The 21,646-nt window shown below is 46.7% G+C and overlaps 3 protein-coding genes across 3 annotated transcripts in view; all 3 read right to left on the reverse strand.

Annotated features, from left to right (window-relative positions):
* Window positions 1–326, reverse strand: part of LOC141105470 (uncharacterized) — a 205,504-nt gene extending 205,178 nt beyond the window's left edge. The window contains exon 1 of the mRNA XM_073595320.1: window positions 248–326. Coding sequence (XP_073451421.1) covers window positions 248–326 — 79 coding nt within the window. The remainder of the gene's footprint in view (window positions 1–247) is intronic.
* Window positions 1–21,646, reverse strand: part of LOC141106826 (uncharacterized) — a 559,651-nt gene that overhangs the window by 497,665 nt on the left and 40,340 nt on the right. The gene's annotated exons all lie outside the window — the stretch shown is intronic.
* On the reverse strand, window positions 2,014–21,595 carry LOC141104981 (uncharacterized). Its single transcript, XM_073594790.1, has 2 exons — window positions 19,370–21,595; window positions 2,014–3,045 (listed from the first exon to the last, which is right to left on the reverse strand). The coding sequence occupies exons 1-2, from the start codon at window positions 21,578–21,580 to the stop codon at window positions 2,617–2,619; spliced, it is 2,640 nt and encodes an 879-aa protein (XP_073450891.1). The 5' UTR covers window positions 21,581–21,595; the 3' UTR covers window positions 2,014–2,616.

Genomic DNA, 21,646 nt, shown 5'->3' on the forward strand with positions numbered 1-21,646 from the left:
GAGAATGTTCCGACTCCGTAAGTGGGGGAATGTTCTGCCCTTGAAGGGGTCAATCTACGTTTCCACACTATATATGTGTGTATCATCATCTGCTGGAGATAAAAGACGTCACAGTGACTATGGAGGAAGAGGACGGAACATGACGGGGGGGGGGGGGAATTACTGGGTGTAAATAGAAAATAAGATCTTATTACCTCCTCAGTTGCCACTTTCAGTGACGTCTTCTCTCTACTTCCTCCCGACTCACCTCTCACCCGTAAATTCCTGTCCGTACCTGACATCACTTCCTGTCTTCCATAGAGACTTCCTGTCTGGATAGAAGGCATTCGAAGGAACTGCACTGCAGCCCCGAGAAACGTCTTGTAGTGTGAACACGGCCTTGTGCTGTGTGTGTATGTACTGTATATCCTTATAGATGGGGTCATCTCCACTCCCACCAAGGGGGAGAGAAATATATTACTGCCTAGTCCAGCCTTTCTCAGCCAGGGTTCCTCCAAAAGGTATCTAGGGGTTCATTTAGCAATGAACAATTTCTGTCTCTCAGTAACCACTGACATCAATGATCTGTAAGGGGGGGGGGGGGGGGGCAATCTTCCCACCAATAATGATGCAAGACTGTCCTTCTCCCATTAGTCACCACTGGTATAAGAAGGTCCATCTGCCATTGGTCACCAATGTAAGGGACCACTATACAGACCACTGATATTAGGAGGTCCATATGCCATTGAGATCATTACACCGACCAGTAATATAAGGGGGTTCTTCTCACATTGGTCACCAATGTAAGGGACAACTACACTGACCACTGATATAAGGAGATCCATATGCCATTAAGATCACTACACTGACCACTGATATAAGGGGGTCCTTCTCCCATTGGTTACCAATGTAATGGACCACTACACTGACCTCTAGGAATGGGCTCCAAGTCTCGTATGACCCATATTATGTTCAGCCAGTATTTTGCTTGTTCAAAGATTCAGATAACGGTTGAACGAAATGGGAATTCACTCAATGGGATTTGAACCTCGTACTATCGCTGTTAATATTATCCAATGCCCCCTCCTCTCCCAGATTTAGGGTCTGGCATGGATTTCCTGAGGGACTTCACACTTTTCTTTTTGCATGAAGACCCCTCTTACAATCCATAGTGGACTCGAAAGATCTGCTACATAATTTTGAGGGACTCCATGCAAGTATTTTCATTTTTTTTCCATTCTTCCTGACATTTCATTGCCAGCTGCTTAATAAAAAACAAAAAAAAAAAAAAACACACAAACCCCTCGGAGGGAGATAAATAGCAGACCATTTGAGATTTCGGTGTGATTTTTTTTTTTTATCAAGAACTTGACAATGGAATGTCATTCGCAGCAAACTTAATGCCTTTTTTCTTTGCAAATGTTTGCGCTGCTGTAGCACTTTCTGTACATCACAGAGCTATCCCCCTTTACCGGCAGGATTAGGGCACCCCCCCCCCCCCCGCCGACACATCACCCAGCCTGCTGTGGGTTAGGGGGGCATGCAACTTGCCGCTTCGGCGACTGTTGTGCACACTGGTCCCAGCTGATTCCGGTGATTTCCTATGAATATCAGCTCCATCTAGTGGCCGGCGCAGGCAGGCTGGATGGCATACAAGTACATCATCCAGCCTGCTGCAGGTTACGGGCGTGCAAGCGTGTCACTCCCACAACCGCTGTGTGATCACAACGGTTTCCGGTGATTTACGATTATTCGATTCATTTAGCGGCCGGCACAAGCAGGCTGGATGACGTGCCGGTACGTCATCCAGCCTGCTATGGGTTAGGGGCATGCCACTTTCACGATCCTTGTGTCCTTCCCAGTGATCATGTGATTTCCTATGATTATCAGCTCCAACTGGTGGACATAATAAGGTATTTTCCTGAAATACTTCCGTAAAAAAAAAAAAATAGCTAAATTCCGCATTAAGGCCACAAGATGGTGCTAATGGTCATAGGAAATCACTGTATGAATTAAAATACGTACAATCTTTATCATGGCTGGGTGAATGCTGATCATATTCATTCAACTAATTTTTTTTAACAAATAGCTTGTTTGTGAAATCTTCCACCACAAAATGTACTCAGCCAATTAGAGGTAATGACTCTCAGCCCAGGGATCACATAGGTTCCAAGAAACATGTTAACCCCCCTTCCGGAGAAAACGCGAATACTGAAGGGGAGGCCTAGAGGACCGCCTTTTAAGTGGTGGGGTTAACGTGTTTCGTCCTGGAAGACGACTGGAGAAAACAGACCTCTTGCAAGAGTTTAAACCACAAAATGTACTCAGCCAATGAGAGGTAATGACACCATTTTTATTTTTCTCCTGCTATCGATGGCCAACACGGTACAACACTTCATCCATGTCTTTGGTGATCTCTGATCTCCTTATGAACGGTTTCTTCCTTGATGAAGATCAGCCATGGAGTATATCTGAGGTGTATATCAGGGTGTGCTTCTTCCCCACATGTCCAGCAACATTCATATACAAGACATTTCCCGCACTCACTTAAACACCTCGAGGGTTGTGTGGGACCCCTGATGTACAGGAAGACAGGACTTCAATGAGGAACATTTCCTTCAGTCAGACCAGGAAAGTTCATTCTCCTCCGTGTCCAACCTCAGATGACTGTAAACAGAGGACTTCTGTGAGTGAATTCCCATATTTAGAAGAGGAAAGGAGCTTCTGCTTCGTGTGAGATTTCTGATGTCTGGAAAGATTGGACTTCTGTGAAAAACATTTCCCGCACTCAGGACAGGAATACGGCTTTTCCCCCGTATGAGACCTCCGATGTTTGACCACCTCCGATATTTGTACAAAACATTTCCCACACTCAGGACAGGAATACGGCCTCTCCCCCGTGTGAAACCTCAGATGGGTGATGAGATTGGACTTCCCTGAAAAACATTTCCCGCATTCAGGACAGCAATACGGCTTTTCCCCCGTGTGAGATCTCTGATGTGTGACAAGATTTGATTTTTGACCAAAACACTTCCCGCACTCAGTACAGAGAAACCTCTTCTTATCCTGAGGAACCTCAAACTGTGAGGGACGGTGCCGTCCTTCCAACAGATAAGAGGAATACGATGGTCCATCTACACTGTGTGGTGCCGGATGGACATTTGAGGTAGTCTGGTTTTCTCCTGGACTATACTGTGTGATGTCCTCATCTTCTACTTTACAGTCTGGAGACAAAGTGAGACAATCCTCTGAGGTTTTCCTCATCTCCCGTCCATCTACTAAAATAGAAAAACAAAGATTATTACTAGACATGAGCAGATTGGTTCCCCTAAACCAGGACTCCGCCCACATCAGGCAGCTTTGTCTCTGAGGATCTTACAATTCCCCCCTCAAGGTAACTAGTAAATGGGTCCTCTGATCTCCTACCAGTTCATTTCTTTATTCATGGACCTTAGTCAGAGAGTGAGGAAACAACGAGAACTGTCTTTTATAGGAGGAGTGACAGTGATGAGGGGATTATAGGACGAGTGTCAGGAGTATGTAATGTACAACGTATTGTATAGGATACAACAGTAAGGGCTATATAGTATTATGACTATGTAATGTACAATATAGAGTATATAGTGCAGGGGTCAGGAGTATGTAATGTACAATATAGAGTATATAGTGCAGGGTCAGGAGTATGTAATGTACAACAGAGTATACAGTGCAGGGGTAAGGTCTATGTAAGATGCAAAAGTGAATAGAGATGGGTGAACACCCCCCCGGTTCGGCGCCAGAACTTTCGAGCATTGCAAAAGTTCGGAGCCGAACATCATTAAAAAGTCTATGGAATCCAAACTGGAAAAAAATCAAAAGTGCCCATTTTTAAGGCTTATGTGCAAGTTATTAAGCATACAAATGGCATGGGGGTCTGGGTACTGCCCTGGGGGACATGTATCAATGCAAAAAAAAAATGTTAAAAAAAAAAAAAGATCATTTTTAAATGAGAAGTGATTTAATGATGCTCAAAGTGAAACAATAAAAATGAAAAATTCCTTTAAATATAGTGCCTGGGGGGGGGGGGGGGGGTGTCCCCTTAGTCTGTCTGTAAAGTGGCGCATCTGTAGCATGTATGAAACCTGCTGCAGCAAAACTGACATTTACAAAAGGGAACAAAAACTAGATTTTCCCTGCAAGCTTTTTTTTATTTTGTAAACGACGACTTGGGGAGCCAGTCTGTATGATGAGGCCACATTTAGTGCACTGGGAACAAGATTAGAGATTTTTTGGGATAAATTCTGATGTCTCATTTGCAGACTTTGGATAGAAGTAACAGGTGTGCAAAAATTGGTCTTTGGGTGGTGGTGCCTTCACACCGTAACCCTATAGATGTACTCCTGATGAAAGCAAGAATTGGCATAGCTGTAAAAATTTTTAAAATTGCCTAGGTCAAACAGTGGCAAAAAAATTGGGGTTTGGGTGTTAATTGTGCCCATGAAACCTATACCAACACCACAGCTAGGCAGCCTAGATAGTCTTGCAGAGATTTCACATCCCAAAAACACTTAATCGGTGATATCGGCATTAGGGGCTTGATAACTGCTGCTAATCTAGGAATGATTAATTTTAATAAATGTCAGCTGGTCAACAGAGTCTGTGGACAGACGAGCTCTTATCTATCACAAAACCTCTAGCAGCACTGAATGCCCATTCGGAAAGCACGCAGGATGCAGGGCAGCCCAGCAGTTCAAATGCATACTGGGCAAGTTCTTGCCAGTGGTCTATTCTCATGACCCAGTAATCCAGTGGATCATCGACTGGAAAGCTCTCCATGTCTGTTTTCGCCCCTAGATTTATCTCCCACCATATGATGCTGCCGATGGGATGTGGAAGCTCACAGCTCTGGGCGCTGAGGACTAATAAAATTTTGATAAGCGTCACTGAGGCGGCCCCCTTCTCCACCGTTCCTCCTTTGACCAACAGAAGCCTCAAAACTACCTTTTCCATGAGACTGTAACCTACAAGAGTCTGGAAAGGCATTACACAAACTCTTTAAGGTGTCCTCAGGATATTTCATCCTCTGCTCTCTGTGGGGATAGGATAGATTCTGATACTTTCTCCTTGTAATAGTGGTCAAGGAGGGTTGCCAAACAATAATGATACTTCTACTTGATGCTACGCATTTTCTGGTCCTTTCGCAGGCTTTGAAGTGTGAGGGTGCCCATTCACCGCAAGTTTGCGGAGGCGTGAGAAGCACAGTCCTCAGGGTCACAGTATCTGGAACTGCCTCCTCCCAGCCACGTACTACTCCCAACAGTTCTGGGGACAGAAAAGCATCTCTTAAGGTTTGACGTGTGTCTTCCTCTGCTTCAATGCCTCCAAAACAGCCACCATCCTCCTCCTTCTCCTCCCCTTGTGTGTTCTGTGGAATCACAAGAATGGTGTCTGCATAAAGCGGGCCTTGAGAGGAAAGGAAGTCCTTTTCTTCCTCCTGCTGCTCTGCCTCGAGTTCCCTCTCTATAATGCTCCAGCAGGAACACAACAGGGATTGTGTCACTGATAATTGCCTTGTTATGGCTCACCATCCTTGTTGCCTCCTAAATGGTGACAGTACAGTGCATGCATCCTTTATGAGCAGCCATTGGCGTGGGGGGAAAAAAGCTGAGACGTCCTGAGCCTGTCCTTGTACTATACTCATACACTGGTACTCATTGACAGCCTCTGTTGCATGTGCAGCCACTGCAGCATTGCCAAAGTGGAGTTCCACCTGGTGGGCATGTCACAAATCAGGCGGTTTACGGGCAGGGGAAATTTCTGCCAACACTGGCTGTGTATGACCGCCTGAAATGGCTACAGACTCTTCTGGCCTGCTTTAGAAGGTCTTGCAACCCTGGGTACCTATTTAGAAAATGCTGCACCACTAAATTGAGGACATGTGCCAAGCCAAGCATGGCACATGCGTCAACTTTCCCTGTCAAAGGGCAGACAGGAGGTCTGTGCCATTATCACACACCACCATTCCTGGCTCAAGCTGGCATGGCGTGAACCATCTCTGGGCCTGCCCCTGCAGAGCAGAAAGAATCTCTGCTCTGATGTGGTTCCCATCCCCTAGACACACCAGCTGAAGCACTGCATGGCACCTTTTAGCCTGACTCATTGAATAGCCCCTTGAATGCTTAGGGGGGTACTTGAGGTTAATAGGAAAATCCAACAGAGGAGGACATGGCGAAGGAGAAGTAGGAGGAGGTGGAGCTAACAGATCTTGCATCATCTCCACCATCTGTATAGAGATGTGGCAGCAAAACAAGCTTCAGCACTGAGCCCTGTCCTGCATCCTTCCGAGTTGCAAGCAGAGTTACCCAGTGTACTGTGAACAAAATATATCGTCCCTGACCATGCTTGCTGGACCACGTGTCAGCAGTAATGTGGAACTTGCTGCTGTATGCTTTGTCCAATGATGCCACAACATTGCCTTCCACGTGATGGTACAGAGCTGGAATGTATTTAGTGTTAATGACCCACCTGTACTGATCTCTGTAGGAGTGTCCTCCTCTATAAATGTCCCCGTTATTCCATCCTCCTCCATAGACTGCTGATCATCCCTCACATACCTCTCTTCTTCTTCCGATTTAAAATCAACTTTAGGATCTCTCAGGTTTCCACTCTGAATATAAAATAAAAACGACATTGATGGTAACAATGCAGATAATGTACAGATCCTAATGATACTATCAGTGATTGTTCCTCATCTACCTGATGATGGTGAGGGATGGTGAGACCTTCCTGTGTGGAATCCCGGGAATACAGAGGACGGGGACATCTCTCTGGTGGGTTCCTGGTATTAGGTGGCTGCATCATATCCTTGTGTCCTTCTGAAACCTCCTTCATCACTCCATACTCCTCATCCTCCTCTTTATCCTCTTCCTTGACAACAATGTTATAATTCTCAAGGTATTCACTCTGAATATATAATAAAACATTCATTGTAACAAACATGCTTGTTGATAAATCATAACTACTAATAATTGTTCCTCATCTACCTGATGATGGTGGGGGATGGTGTGACCTTCCTGTGTGGAATCCCGGGAATACAGAGGACGGGGACATCTCTCTGGTGGGTTCCCATTACTGGATCCATCTGTAGGAAACACACACACTGACTGAATACATTGTTTCTATGTGTTTATCAGATGATGGGGGATCTAGGTGGACCCTCCGTACTGCTCTCTCCTTTACAATAAAGTCTCCTCTTACCCGGTGATGTGAGGGGCGGCTGATTGTCCATCATGACGTCCTTGTAGAGATCCTTGTGGCCTTCTAAATACTCCTACATAGAGAAATAGACAGTGACATCACTTAGGAATCTGATACTTTATAATGATACAGTCACCATCCAGACACATCCCTTGTCTGTTACTGGATAATGTCCCAGAATTCCCAGAATCCTCCTCACCTCTCCTGTTAGCAGCTCCATCATCTTCTTGGTGACTTCTAGAATCTTCTCCATGTTGTGTCTCTCAGGTTTTAGGGAGTCACATGGAGGCACTGTGATGGTCATATGATCACCTGACTTCACAAGAGGAAATCTCTGTATTGAGGAACCAATAGAAATATCATGTTAGAATCCCAGAATCCTCCTCACCTCTCCGGTCAGGTCTGTGTTTTATTAATAGAGATAAGAGTGATGTCATGTGACCTCCCAGAATCCTCCTCACCTCTCCGGTCAGCAGGTAGATGATCTCCAGGGTGAGGTTTAGTATCTTCTCAGTCATGCGACTCCGGTCCTCCTCCATCCTCATTGGTCCCATCATTTGATCTATACAGGTCTCCTTGTAGATGGATAACTTTGGGAAATGAAAGTAAGAATTATTTGGATGGTATTGGTCACACAATAATAGTATGTGGATGTGGGGGGTGGGGTGATAGGAGGGTTGCTGCCCCCCCCCCATGGGAACACATTTAGTTTGGACTGTTTAGGGTTTTCTACATTTTCATGACCCTCTTGGCCTGCAGGATCAGAAATCCCCTTTTCTCTGTTGGGTTTGTTTGGTTTCTGAACTGGATTTGATTAGTATTAGATCTGCAGACAAGGAATGATAAATATGATCCTTTCTGTGACTTGTTTGCTCTGAGGCAGTGATGTGAGGACAATGTCGGGTCATCATGATGTCCAGGAAGGGGAACTTGCTGACTTTTGTCCAGATTTGCCGGCTAATCAGGATAATTGCCAGAATTCCGGCTGCAAGGCTCCAATCTCCGGCAGCCTGCTGACTGACAGGAGTGATGTCACACTCTGCAGTAAGGGAAGGGATTGGATTGGACATGAGGATGTTGCTGGTGGAGTAGAGAGGTGGGGGAGGAGTCTGTTTTCTTCCCTCCAATGGCAGCCCAGTGTGGGTAGGAGGACAGTAGGGGGAGGGGGTGTTCTATTGGTTGCCAAGAATACTGTAGTATCCAGGACATTGTACAGGGTGGTGGTGGGTTCCTGTGGCTCTGAATTCCAGCACCGGGCACTGCCAGACCCTGTGTCATGGGAAGGTATTGGATTGAACCTCCTGATTCACAACACAGAATACCGACCACCCATTAGGCAATGCTGCACAAACAGACCTCCTCTGAGTACAAGTAACCATCAAGGGGTGAAGGACTGTCCTCCTTCATTCCACTTGGTATCTTGAAAATTTTTATTTGACCAGTGAGATGGTAAGAAGGTGAAGGTCACCTCCATTTCCTGGCAGGAGTTCTGTAAGGAGGTTCTGAAAAGTAAGTGCAGGTGGGAGAACCATCATAGACCAAGAGCTTCCCTCCCTACCTTAGAGTCCCCTGAGCCATACAGCCTCCTGTTCCCTTAGAGCCCTGGTTCCCAACAACCCTCCAAGGACCCAGAGCCCTTCAGCCCCACTACCCCCCTGAGAGCTGTTGAGTCCCACTACCCCCAAAAGGGGTCCCAAGAGTTCCTCAGCTATCAATTATCCCTCAAAGCCCCTTAGCTTCTCTTCATCCCTCAGTATTTTCCTCCCTCTGACACCAATGATGAAACATATTCTTCATGTCAAGCTGGGGAATGTTGTCTTCCTCCTGACCAGCAATGTAATGGTCCATACTCCTGACCCCGGCACTCCATCATTGTGTTGGTTGCATAGTGTAATGATTGCCCATTGGCTCCCTGTGTGGTGTAATAATTGTCCTTTGTAGGCCATGTTTGGTCAGGATGGTCATCGTCTTGCAGGGCCAGATCTAGCCTGTCTGATGCGGGGGTGCAGTAAAAAAATGTCAGAGGGGCGGGAGATGGGGGGGTCAGCAGGACAGTGTATAGGGAGAGTTCAGGGGTTAGTACGCAGAGGACAGATATTGCATAACAGTGGGAGGAACTTAAAGAGGGACAATTAAATTGAATCTGTGCCTAGTCACTGTATACACTTCACCCATACTTCAGTACATGTACCCACAAAATACTTCTATTTACCAGGTCACAGATACACATAAACCTCAGAACAAAGGATCATTTCTAAAACTATAAAAGTTTCCATCACCTATGCTATTCTGCACACAAAAAGTGATCTCTGTGTCTGTCTGATCCGACCTTAAAAAGAACATTTAAACCAGCAACTGTTGGGATGATGAGCACCTTGGTCAGGTCTATGTATAACATAATGTATAGAGTGAAGGGGTCAGGAGTAAGTAATATAGAAAGGAACCACTAGAGTGCAGTATCAGGATGAGCCCACCTTGTTCACATCAGGTTTCCCCCTTACGTCAAGAATTCCCCTTTTTATATCAGTGTTCTTCCCCGCATGTCAGCATCCCAAGATCCCTCCCAAAATCAGGGGTCCCAGAGTCCCCTCCTGTACATCAGGGTCCCCAGTCATACCCCTAATATCAGGGTCCCAAGGGCCCCCCTCCTTACATCAGGGTCCCCAGAGTTTCCCCTAACATCAGGGTCACCCCTCTTTCTTTCATCAGGGTCTTCAGAGCCACCCCCTTACATTAGGGTCCCAAGAACTATCCCCTTTACATCAGGGTCCCCAGAGTTACCCCCCCTTTACACTAGTGTCCTCAGAGTCCCCTTCCTTACATGAGAGCTACTGGGGCCCCCCTACCTTACATCAGGGTTCCCAGAGTCACCCCCTTACATCAGTGTTCCTAGAGCTACCCCCCCCCCTTACATTAGGGTTTACACAGAGCCACCCAGTTTACATCAGGATCCCCCAAGTCACCCCTGTTGCACCAGGGTTCCCAGATCCTCCTTCCTTACACCAGGGTTCCCAGAGCCCCCCCCCCCCCCACATCAGTGTCCCCGTAATCTCTGTCCTTTACATTAGGGTCCCCAGAACTGCCCCTCCAACACAAAATCAGTGACTGAAGATTTAACCTTACTCCCTTTACATCAGGGTCCCCAGAGTCACCCCCTTTACAATAGTGTCCTCAGAGTCCCCCTCCTTACATCAGGGCTACTGGGGCCCCCCTACCTTACATCAGTGTTCCTAGAGCTACCCCCCTTACATCAGGGTCCCCGGAGCCACCCCACCTTACTTCAGGGACCCCCTTACATTAGGGTTTACACAGAGCCACCCAGTTTACATCAGGATCCCCAAAGTCACCCCTGTTGCACCAGGGTTCTCAGATCCCCCCTCCTTACACCAGGGTTCCCAGGGCCCCCCCCCCACCTCAGCGTCCCCATAATCTCTATCCTTTACATTAGGGTCCCCAGAACTCCCCCTCCAATACTGAATCATCGACTGAAGATTTAACCTTACTCTCTTTGCATTAGTATCCACCACTTCCAATTACAGTGCAGCCTGCAGGTACGAGAAACCTGGGAGGTGGGGCACTGGCAGCAGGTTTGGAGAAGCGATTTCTGTACTCCTCCTCTGGGGGGCGGGGGTGAAGCAAGCAAGTGGGTTGGTTCTCAGGACGCTGGGCAGTCCTATCAACCAACCACAGTTCTCTTTGTGTTTACAAGTAGATGTAGGTAGCGCTGTAGAGCTGACAGTGGCGGGTAGAAACTGTGCTTCACACGGGGTATTCCTTGGCTTTGGGGAGGGGCAGAATTAAAATATGAGGGGGGCACAGCCCCCCAACCCAGTACCCCCATAGATCCGGCCCTGTTGTCTTGTCTATTTATTGTCAGTGCTGTTTGTTTAGAGCAGGGGTGCCCAACCACCCTCCAATGTGGCCCGCCATGTCTTGCTCTGAGATGGCGGGTCGACAAGCCCAGATCGCGGGTTTCTGGCCCGCCATCTCAGAGTATCAGCGCGAAGAACGGAGCCGCTGCTAGAGGAAGCAGAGCCGAGGCTTCCTGTATAGCGGCGGCTCCTTCACAGGCCGAGTGATACCAAATGTACTCCGCATGTGACAGGAAGCATCGGCTCTGCTCTCTACTGCAGCCGCATGCTTCTGTCACACTAATGCACGGGAACCCGCAATCTGGGACAGCAGCCAGCAGTGCCAGAGCCAGCAGTGCCAGTACCAGCCACCAGTACCCACCAGCAGTATCGGTACCAGCACCTGTCCGCAGTACCCAACAGCAGTACCAGTACCCGCCAGCAGTACCACTCAGCAATACCAGCCAGCGAGATCTGCCAGCAGTACCAGCAGGCAGTACCCAACAGCAGTACCCGCCAGCAGTATCAGAACCCACCAGCAGTACAAGCAGGCAGTACCCAACAGCAGTACCCGGCAGCAGTATCAGTACCCACCAGCAGTACCAGCAGGCAGTACCCAACAGCAGTACCCGGCAGCAGTATCAGTACCCACCAGCACTACCAGCAGGCAGTACCCAACAGCAGTACCCGCCAGCAGTATCAGTACCCACCAGCAGTACCAGCAGGCAGTACCCAACAGCAGTACCCGGCAGCAGTATCAGTACCCACCAGCTGTACCAGCAGGCAGTACCCAACAGCAGTACCCGGCAGCAGTATCAGTACCCACCAGCAGTACCAGCAGGCAGTACCCAACAGCAGTACCCGCCAGCAGTATCAGTACCCACCAGCAGTACCAGCAGGCAGTACCCAACAGCAGTACCCGGCAGCAGTATCAGTACCCACCAGCTGTACCAGCAGGCAGTACCCAACAGCAGTACCCGGCAGCAGTATCAGTACCCAACAGCAGTACCAGCAGGCAGTACCCAACAGCAGTACCCGCCAGCAGTATCAGTACCCACCAGCAGTACCAGCAGGCAGTACCCAACAGCAGTACCCGGCAGCAGTATCAGTACCCACCAGCTGTACCAGCAGGCAGTACCCGCCAGCAGTACCACTCAGCAGTACCAGCACCTGTCCGCAGTACCCAACAGCAGTACCAGTTCTGGAGGACAGCCAGCAGCAGCCACCAGTTATAACCACCTGGTGGACAGCAGCAACCAGCTGCAGGACTCCTGAGGAAGAAGTGAAGATTGAGGAGCAGGTAAACCGCTGTGCATCAGTGCGAAAGCAGCCTCAGGCCCCTTTCACACGATTGGTCTGATCGGGTCCACCTGTCTGTTTTTCAGGCGGACCCTCCATTCACCTCTATAGAGTGGCAGATGTAAACGGACTCGTGTCTGCTTACACCCGCCTATCTGCAACCCGATCCGCTTAAAAAAAAAACAGAAGGGGATCCGTCCCCTTCTGTCTGGGCGGATTGGAGGGCCCTTAGGGTAGAGCGGGCTGCATCTGTGTCTGCTCTACATATGGAGAGTGGACACAGACCTGCCATCCGCCCGCTACACTTATTGTGGCCCGCGGCCGGTTACCAAGTTGCTAAAGTGGCCCTCGCTCATCAAAAGGTTGGGCACCCCTTGTTTAGAGGAACATATTACTAGAATTTATCTCCAAAATGAGGACAATGTTCCGGCCCCATAAGTGGGGGAATGTTCTGACCCTGAAGGGGTTAATCTAGGTTTCCACACTATATATGTGTGTATCATCATCAGCTGGAGATAAAAGACGTCACAGTGACTATGGAGGAAGAGGACGGAACATGACGGGGGGGGTTACTGGGTGTAAATAGAAAATAAGATCTTATTACCTCCTCTGCTAAAACTTCCAGCGATGTCTCCTCTTTACTTCCTCCCGACTCACCTCTCACCCAGAACTTCCTGTTTATATCTAACATCACTTCCTGTCTGTCCCTGACATCACTTCCTGTCTCTATGGTAGAAGTGAGATCACCACCTTGTGGAGCTCAGAAGAACTGCAACCCCCGAGAAACATCTCAGCATTTTTTGACAGCCATACATATACATTATATATATATATATATATATATATATATATACACACACACACACATACACACACACACACATTATATATATATAAATAATTTGTATAGCGCTGCAAATGCGAACTGAATCGCCTCAAGGCGCTAGATCGGTCCTGTGTTCTCCAGCTTCTTAGAAGAGGAAGGTCTTGAGTTTTTTCCTGAAGGCCCGATGGTTTTCTTCCATGCGGATGTAAGTCAGTAGAGCGCTCCATAGCCGTGGTCCTTGGACTGCGAATCTTCGTTCTCCCTTTGATTTGTAGCGGGATTTGGGAATGAGGAGGAGGTTTTGGTTAGATGATCGAAGACTGCGATTGGGTGTGTAGTGTTTTATTTTCTCGCATAGGTATTGAGGAGCGTTTCCTTGTGTGCATTTGTGGGCGAGGCAGAGGGTCTTGAATGTGATTCAATTCTTGACGGTTAGCCAATTTAGGCTCCTCAGGGATGGGGAGATGGACTCCCAGGGTTTTTTTCCTGTTAGCAGTCTTGCCGCTGTGTTTTGGATGAGTTGTAAGCGCGCAATCTGATATTGGGTTAATCCTATGTAGAGGGAGTTTGCTTAATCGTGTCGGGAATTAATGATTGTTCCAACTACTGCTGCTTTGTCCTCTTCTGGGATGAAGGGGATGAGTCTGCGTAGCAGGCGGAGGAGATGGTGAGATCCGTTGACTACTGATCCTATTTGTGCATCTATTGACATTTCCAAGTCAAAAATGACTCCGAGACTCTTGGCTTTGGTGCTTGGAGAGATGGTCTATCCAAATATATATATATATATATATACATACACCAAATTACCAAAAGTATTGGGAATAGATCCCTAAGGCTGGGTACACACAGGTATGGCTGCGGTTTGCAGTCCGGGGTCCTGTGCGTTTGTGTTCACCGATTCAGGTGCAGATTTTCCCTAAATTCGCACCTGAACTGGACCAAAAAATGCACAGCACCATCCAATTTGCATATACACTATATTACCAAAAGTATTGGGACGCCTGCCTTTACACGCACATGAACTTTAATGGCAACCCAGTCTTAGTACGTAGGTTTCAATATGGAGTGCAGGTTTAGGAGCTATCCGGGGTAGCTACAGGTAAGCCTATAATAAGCCTTATCTGTAGCTACCCCTTGTATCTCCTAAACCTGGTTTACAACCACTTTAAGGCATCATCATACCAAGACATTTTGAACAATTCCATGCTACCTTTAAGCTGGTTTAACCAGTGTTCTAGATTTCTTGCCATGCCTATGAGTGCCATAGCCGGTGTGACAGACCCAAACGGGTCTAATTCCTCCCATAGGTGTTCTGTCAGGTTGAGGTCAGGACTCTGTGCAGGCCAGTCAAGTTCCTCCACCCCAAACTCGCTCATCCATGTCTTTATGGACCTTGCTTTGTGCACTGGTCCAAATCATTTGGTGGAGGGGGGATTATGGTGGGGGGGGGGTTATGGTGGGGGTTGTTTTTTCAGGGGTTGGGTTTGGCCCCTTAGTTCCAGTGAAAGGAACTCCTAAGGCATCAGCATACCAAGACATTTTGGACAATTTCATCCTCCCAACATTGTGAGAACAGTTTGGAGATGGCCCCTCCCTGTTCCAATATGACTGCCCACCAGTGCACAAAGCAAGGTCTATAAAGACATGGATGAGCGAGTTTGGGGTGGAGGAACTTGACTGGCCTGCACAGAGTCCTGACCTCAACATGACAGAACACCTATGGGAGGAATTAGACCCGTTTGGGTCTGTCACCCCGGCTATGGCAGTCATATGCATGGCAAGAATTCCTGACCTCAACCCGATAGACTTAATGAATTAAAGCGGAGACTGCGAGCCAGGCCTTCTCGTTCAACATCAGTATCTGACCCCACAAATGCTCTTCTGGAAGAATGGTCAAACATTCCCATAGCCACACTCCTAAACCTTGTGGACGGCCTTCCCAGAAGAGTTGAAGCTGTTATAGCTGCAAAGGGCGGAGCCAACTCAATATTGAACCCTATGGACTAAGACTGGGATGCCATTAAAGTTCATGTGTGTGTAAAGGCAGGCGTCCCAATACTTTTAACAAAATAGTCTATCTATATATCTATCTATATATATGGGGGGACTTGCAGAGCAGCACTATTCATTTGTCTAAGAGGAGTACCATTTCTACAAAGCTTAGTATTGTGACTGTTGCACCCTCAGGCACAGCCTCTGTTTGCTAAAGGGGGTAGCGATTAGTGGTAAACTAGAAGCTCAACTATGTGTTTTTACCACCCCCAATCTCATCTGTAATTTAATCCTCAAGGACTCATTCACATCGGTATTCTGGCCGTTTGAATGAGCGGAATGTTTCTGCAGCTGGAGACGCCTGTTGCTCCATATGGGATGCCGCAGCTGTATGAACACAGCCGCAGGTCCTAAAATGGCAAGTTTGCAGGCATGGGTGAGTAGCCCCCAAACGCACACCGTCTATGTTTTGGGGCTGTACGTGTTTTCACCCATACGCCTGTCAAATTAAGAGCTGCGGCTGTGTTCATTCCCACAGTGTGCACACAGCTCCAGCCACATAAACAAAGCACTGGTTCACAGGAGTGGATTGTTTAGGGCTGCTCAGGTTTTCTCAGGCTGCTGCTCTGTTATTTCCCACAAAGACATCACAGTGACTATGGAGGAAGAGGACGGACATGACGGGGGGGAGTTACTGGGTGTAAATCGAAAATAAGATCTTATTACCTCCTCTGCTGCAACTTCCAGCAATGTCGCCTCTCTACTTCCTCCCGACTCAACTCTCACCTGGAACTTCCTATTTATACCTGACATCACTTCCTGTGTGTATCTGACATCACTTCCTGTCTACCATAGAGACTTCCTGTCTGGGAAGAAGTGAGATCACCACCTTGTGGAGCTCCGGGGAACTGCAGCCCTCGAGAAACGTCTCGTAGTGTGAACACGGCCTTGTGCTGTGTGTGTATGTACTGTATATCCTTATAGATGGGGTCATCTCCACTCCACGTAATTCCTATTACTATCATTGCTAAAAACGATTGCCCCCTGGCAAGGCTGGCTGTACGCTTGGATTAAAGGTTTGGTATTGACTTTCTGGTGGACCTCATGCATTTATTTTTGTTTTTGTTTTTTTCGTGTAAGGACCCCTCTTAAAAACCCTACCAGACTCATAGGGTCTTGTATGTCATTTTGGGGAACTTTGATGTTCCCCTTCACAGGCAGAACTAGGACCCCCCCCCAGGCATGTTCTTTAACCACTTGCTTACCGGGCACTTTCACCCCCTTCCTGCCCAGGCCAATTTTCAGCTTTCAGCGCTGTCGCGCTTTGAATGACAATTACGCGGTCATACAACACTGTACACATATGACATTTTTTTTCACACAAATAGAGCTTACTTTTGGTGGCATTTAACCGATTGCCGACCAGCCGCCGCAGTTATACAGCGGCAGGTTGATACAGCTGCACAAATTGGCGTAGCTATACGTTGCTCCTTTAAGACGACATAGCAGGTGCGTGTCCCCGGGGCCGAAGTGATGTCCGCCGGGGCACCCGCGATCGCTCGTGACAGAACGAGAACTGGAATGTGTGTGTGTAAGCACACACATGACCCGGTTCTCTCAGGGGAGAGGAGACAGATCGTGTGTTCCTACTAAGTAGGAACACCGATTGGTCTCCTCCCCCAGTCAGTCCTATCCCCCCCTATAGTTAGAACACACACTAGGGAAAACAGTTGACCCCTTGATCACCCCCTAGTGTTAACCCCTTCCCTGCCAGTGATATTTATACAGTAACCAGTGGCTAATTTTAGCTCTGATTGCTGTAAAAATGTTCCCAAAAAAGTGTCAAAAGTGTCCGATCTGTCCGTTGCAATGTCGCAGTGCCGATGAAAATGGCAGATCGCCGCCATTACTAGTAAAAAAAAAAAAATAATAATAAAAAAAATGACAGAAATCTACTTTGTGGACGTTATAACTTTTGCGCAAACCAATCAATATACGCTTATTGCGATTTTTTTTTTTTTTACCAAGAATATGTAGAAGAATAAATATCGGCCTAAGCTGAGGAAGAAATTCAGGTTAGCAAAAAGTACAAAATATTGTGTGTTTTTCAAATATGACGCTCATTTTTTGTTTATAGCGCAAAAAATAAAAAACGCAGAGGTGATCAAATACCACCTAAAGGCATCTCTATTTGTGGGGGAAAAAAAAGGACGTCAACTTTGTTTGGGTACAGCGCCGCAGGACCGCGCGATTGTCAGTTAAAGCGACGCAGTGCCGAATCGCAAAAAACGGCCTGGTCAGGAAGGGGGCAAATCCTTCCGAGGCTGAAGTGGTCAATCACTTAAGGACAGAGCCTCGGTTTGAGATTCGGTGTTATATGACGTCCACCCAGAACGAGAGCCGCACCGCCCCGCCGTCATTTGACGATGGGTGGGCGGCAAGTGGTTGAAGTGTCATTTTACCCAAAAGTTTAGGTATCGTAGTTTGGCGCAGTTCCACAGGCGTTTCTGCGATTTTAAAGCATGACGACATGTTAGGTATCTATTTACTCGGCATAACATCATCTTTTATATTTTACCGCAAAAAAAATCGTATTATATTGTGTTTGTTTGCACTAAAGTTCATTCAAGTGTAATTTTTCTAAAACTTTTGGCGCCGTTCCACAGGCGTATCCGCGATTTTAAAGCGTGGAATGTTTGGTATCTATTTACTCGGCATAACATCATCTTTTATATTTTACCAAAAAAAAAAAAAAAGAAGTATTATATTGTATTTGCACTAAAGTTTATCAAAGTGTAATTTTTCCAAAACGTATCGTAGTTTGGCGCCGTTCCACTGGCGTTTTTGCAATTTTAAAGCGTGACATGTTAGGTATCTATTTACTCGGCATAACATCATCTTTTATATTTTACCCAAAAAAATTTGTATTATATTGTGTTTGTTTGCACTAAAGTTAAAGTATCATTTTTCCAAAACGTTTGCGTATAAAAAACCTCAGCGCAAATGCCGTGTGAGATAAAAAATTGCAACACCCACCATTTTTTTCTCTGTGGCCTCTGCTTAAAAAAAAAAAAAACATATATAATGTTTAGAGGGTTCTAAGTAAAAAAAAATAATGATTTATTTTTTCAGAATAGGCCTGGGAAACAGGCGATTAACTTACGTTCTTCGATGTCTACTAAACTCAAAAGTGTATGAGTCTGATCTCAGTCATTTGTAGTAAACCGCGCCTGACGAAGGAAACGAATAAAAAAAATGTGTTGAAGGAAGGTGACAAGCATTGGCCCAGTCGCGACAAATTCTGTCCATATCTAAATGAGTGATTTCCTATGACTGTCAGCTCCATCTAGGGGCAGTATTAATACCACAGGGCCAGATTTCTGCCACTAGGTGGAGCCAATGATTCAATATTTGTCATGTTTAGACAAATGCGTGTCACATTCGTTCAACATTTTTTTTTTTAGAAACAGACCTGTTAAATTTTGTGAAATCTTCCACCACAAAATGTACTCAGCCAATGAGAGGTAATGACTCCATTTTTATTTTAAAAGCCCTAGAGGGCCGCCTTCTAAGTGGTGGGGTTAACGTGTTTCGTCCTGGAAGACGACTTGAGAAAACAGACCTCTTGCAAGAGAATAATAGACCTCTAAGTCTCCATACCACAAAATGTACTCAGCCAATGAGAGGTAATGACTCCATTTTTATTTTTCTCCTGCTATCAATGGCCAACACGGTACAACACTTCATCCATGTCTTTGGTGATCTCCTCAACTGTTTCTTGCCGTTTCTTATGTTGTTGCCTTTTATTTGGAAAGTTTTATTATCCCCACATGGGTGTGGCCCCTTTCTCAATACCATGTTTCAATGGGAGCAACATTTACCAATCCAACCTTTAGATGGCACTGTTGTATCATCCATTCCATAGGACATCTTTGTCAAAAGGTCAGGCTATGGTTGAGGTCTATGAACTGTTTCTTACATGATGAAGATCAGCCATGGAGTATATCTGAGGTGTATATCAGGGTGTGCTCCTTCCCCACATGTCCAGCAACATTCATATACAAGACATTTCCCGCACTCACTAATACACCTCGAGGGTTGTGTGGGACCCCTGATGTAAAGGAAGACAGGACTTCACTGAGGAACATTTCCCTCACTCAGGACAGGAAAATGACTTCACCACCATGTGCAGTCTCTGGTGTCTGTACAGATCGGACTTCTTTGAAAAACAAATCCCGCACTCATTACAGGAAAGTTGCCTCTCCCCCGTGTGCGATTTCTGATGTCTTTGAAGATGGGACTTATTTGAATAACATTTCCCGCACTCAGAACAGGAAAGTGGCTTCTCCCCCGTGTGCAATTTCTGATGTCTTTGAAGATTGGACTTCTGTGAAAAACTTTTCCCGCACTCAGGACAGGAATACGGCTTCTCCCCCGTGTGAGATCTCTGATGTGTGACAAGCTCTGATTTATTTAAAAATAATTTTCCGCACACAGGACAGGAATGCAGCTCCGCCCCCGTGTCATACCTCTGATGTGTGACAAGATCTGATTTATCAACAAAACTTTTTGTGCAGAAATTTATCTGATGTTTGTAAAGACTGGACTTCCTAGAAAAACATTTCCCACACTCAGGACAGGAATACGGCTTCTCACCCGTGTGCACTCTCTGATGTAAGCGAAGACTGGACTTCTGTGAAAAACATTTCCCACACGCAGAACAGGAATACGGCTTCTCCCCTGTGTGAGATCTCCCATGTCTGACAAGATCTGATCTCTCTTGAAAACATTTCCCGCACTCAGGACAGGAATACGGCTTCTCCCCCGTGTGAGATCTCCCATGTCTGACAAGATCTGATCTCTCTAGAAAACATTTCCCGCACTCAGGACAGGAATACGGCTTCTCCCCCATGTGAGATCTCCCATGTCTGACAGGATCTGATCTCTCTAGAAAACATTTCCCGAACAAACGTCTCTGATGTTTGTAAATTTGATACTTCTGTGAAAAACATTTCCCGCACTCAGGACAGGAATACGGCTTCTCCCCCGTGTGAGATCTCCCATGTCTGACAAGATCAGATTTTTTTAAAAAATATTTCCCGCACTCAGGACAAGAATATGGCTTCTCCCCCGTGTGAGTTCTTTTATGGTTATTAAGGGTGCGTCTTGCTGTGAAATGTTTTCCGCACTCAGTACAAGAATATGGCTTCTCCCCTGTGTGAGACCTTTGGTGTCTGTTGAGATCGCACTTTTCTGAAAAACATTTCCCACACTCAGGACAGGAATACGGCTTCTCCCCCGTGTGAGACCTTTGGTGTCTGTTGAGATCGCATTTCATGGAAAAAAATTTCCCACACTCAGAACAAAAATATGGTTTTTCCCCCGTGTGAGATCTCTGATGTCTAAAAAGATGAGACTTCTGTGAAAAACATTTCCCGCACTCAGAACAGAAATATGGTTTTTGCCCCGTGTGAAATCTCTGATGCTGGGAAAGATGAGACTTCTTTGAAAAACCTTTCCCGCACTCAAGACAGGAATACGGCTTCTCCCCTGTGTGAGATTTTATATGAAGATTAAGACTGATTTTAAAACTGAAACCCTTCCCGCACTCAGGACAGGAATAAGGCTTCTCTCCTGTGTGAGATCTTTTATGCACATTAAGATCGTATTTAGAACGGAAACACTTCCCGCACTCAGGACAGGGAAACCTCTTATGTGTTGGAAGGACAGCACCGTCCCTCACAGTCTGAGGTTCCTCAGGATAAGAGGAATACGATGGTCCGACACTGTCCCTCACAGTCTGAGGTTCCTCAGGATAAGAGGAATACGATGGTCCGGGACCGTCCCGCACAGTCTGAGGTTCCTCAGGATAAGAGGAATACGATGGTCCGGGACCGTCCCGCACAGTCTGAGGTTCCTCGGGATAAGAGGAATACGATGGTCCGGGACCGTCCCGCACAGTCTGAGGTTCCTCAGGATAAGAGGAATACGATGGTCCGGGACCGTCCCGCACAGTCTGAGGTTCCTCAGGATAAGAGGAATACGATGGTCCGGGACTGTCCCGCACAGTCTGAGGTTCCTCGGGATAAGAGGAATACGATGGTCCGGCACGTTCCCTCACAGTCTGAGGTTCCTCAGGATAAGAGGAATACGATGGTCCGGCACCGTCCCTCACAGTCTGAGGTTCCTCAGGATAAGAGGAATACGATGGTCCATCTACACTGTGTGGTGCCGGATGGACATTTGAGGTAGTCGGGTTTTCTCCTGGACTATACTGTGTGATGTCCTCATCTTCTACTTTACAGTCTGGAGACAAAGTGAGACAATCCTCTGAGGTTTTCCTCATCTCCCGTCCATCTACTAAAATAGAAATACAAAGATTATTACTAGACATGAGCAGATTGGTTCCCCTAACCAAACAAAGATAAAGACCAGGCTGATCCTGAAGACCACCATCATT

This window comes from Aquarana catesbeiana, linkage group LG08 (genome assembly GCF_042186555.1).
Source record: "Aquarana catesbeiana isolate 2022-GZ linkage group LG08, ASM4218655v1, whole genome shotgun sequence".
Lineage (NCBI taxonomy): Eukaryota > Metazoa > Chordata > Amphibia > Anura > Ranidae > Aquarana > Aquarana catesbeiana.

Coding starts and splice junctions, on each gene's coding strand:
- LOC141104981 (XM_073594790.1), bottom strand. CDS start 21,580: ATGTCTAGTAATAATCTTTGTATTTCTATTTTAGTAGATGGACGGGAG. Junction 3,046..19,369: donor GACACCAGAGACTGCACATG/GTGGTGAAGTCA, acceptor GAGGTTCCTCAG/GATAAGAAGAGGTTTCTCTG.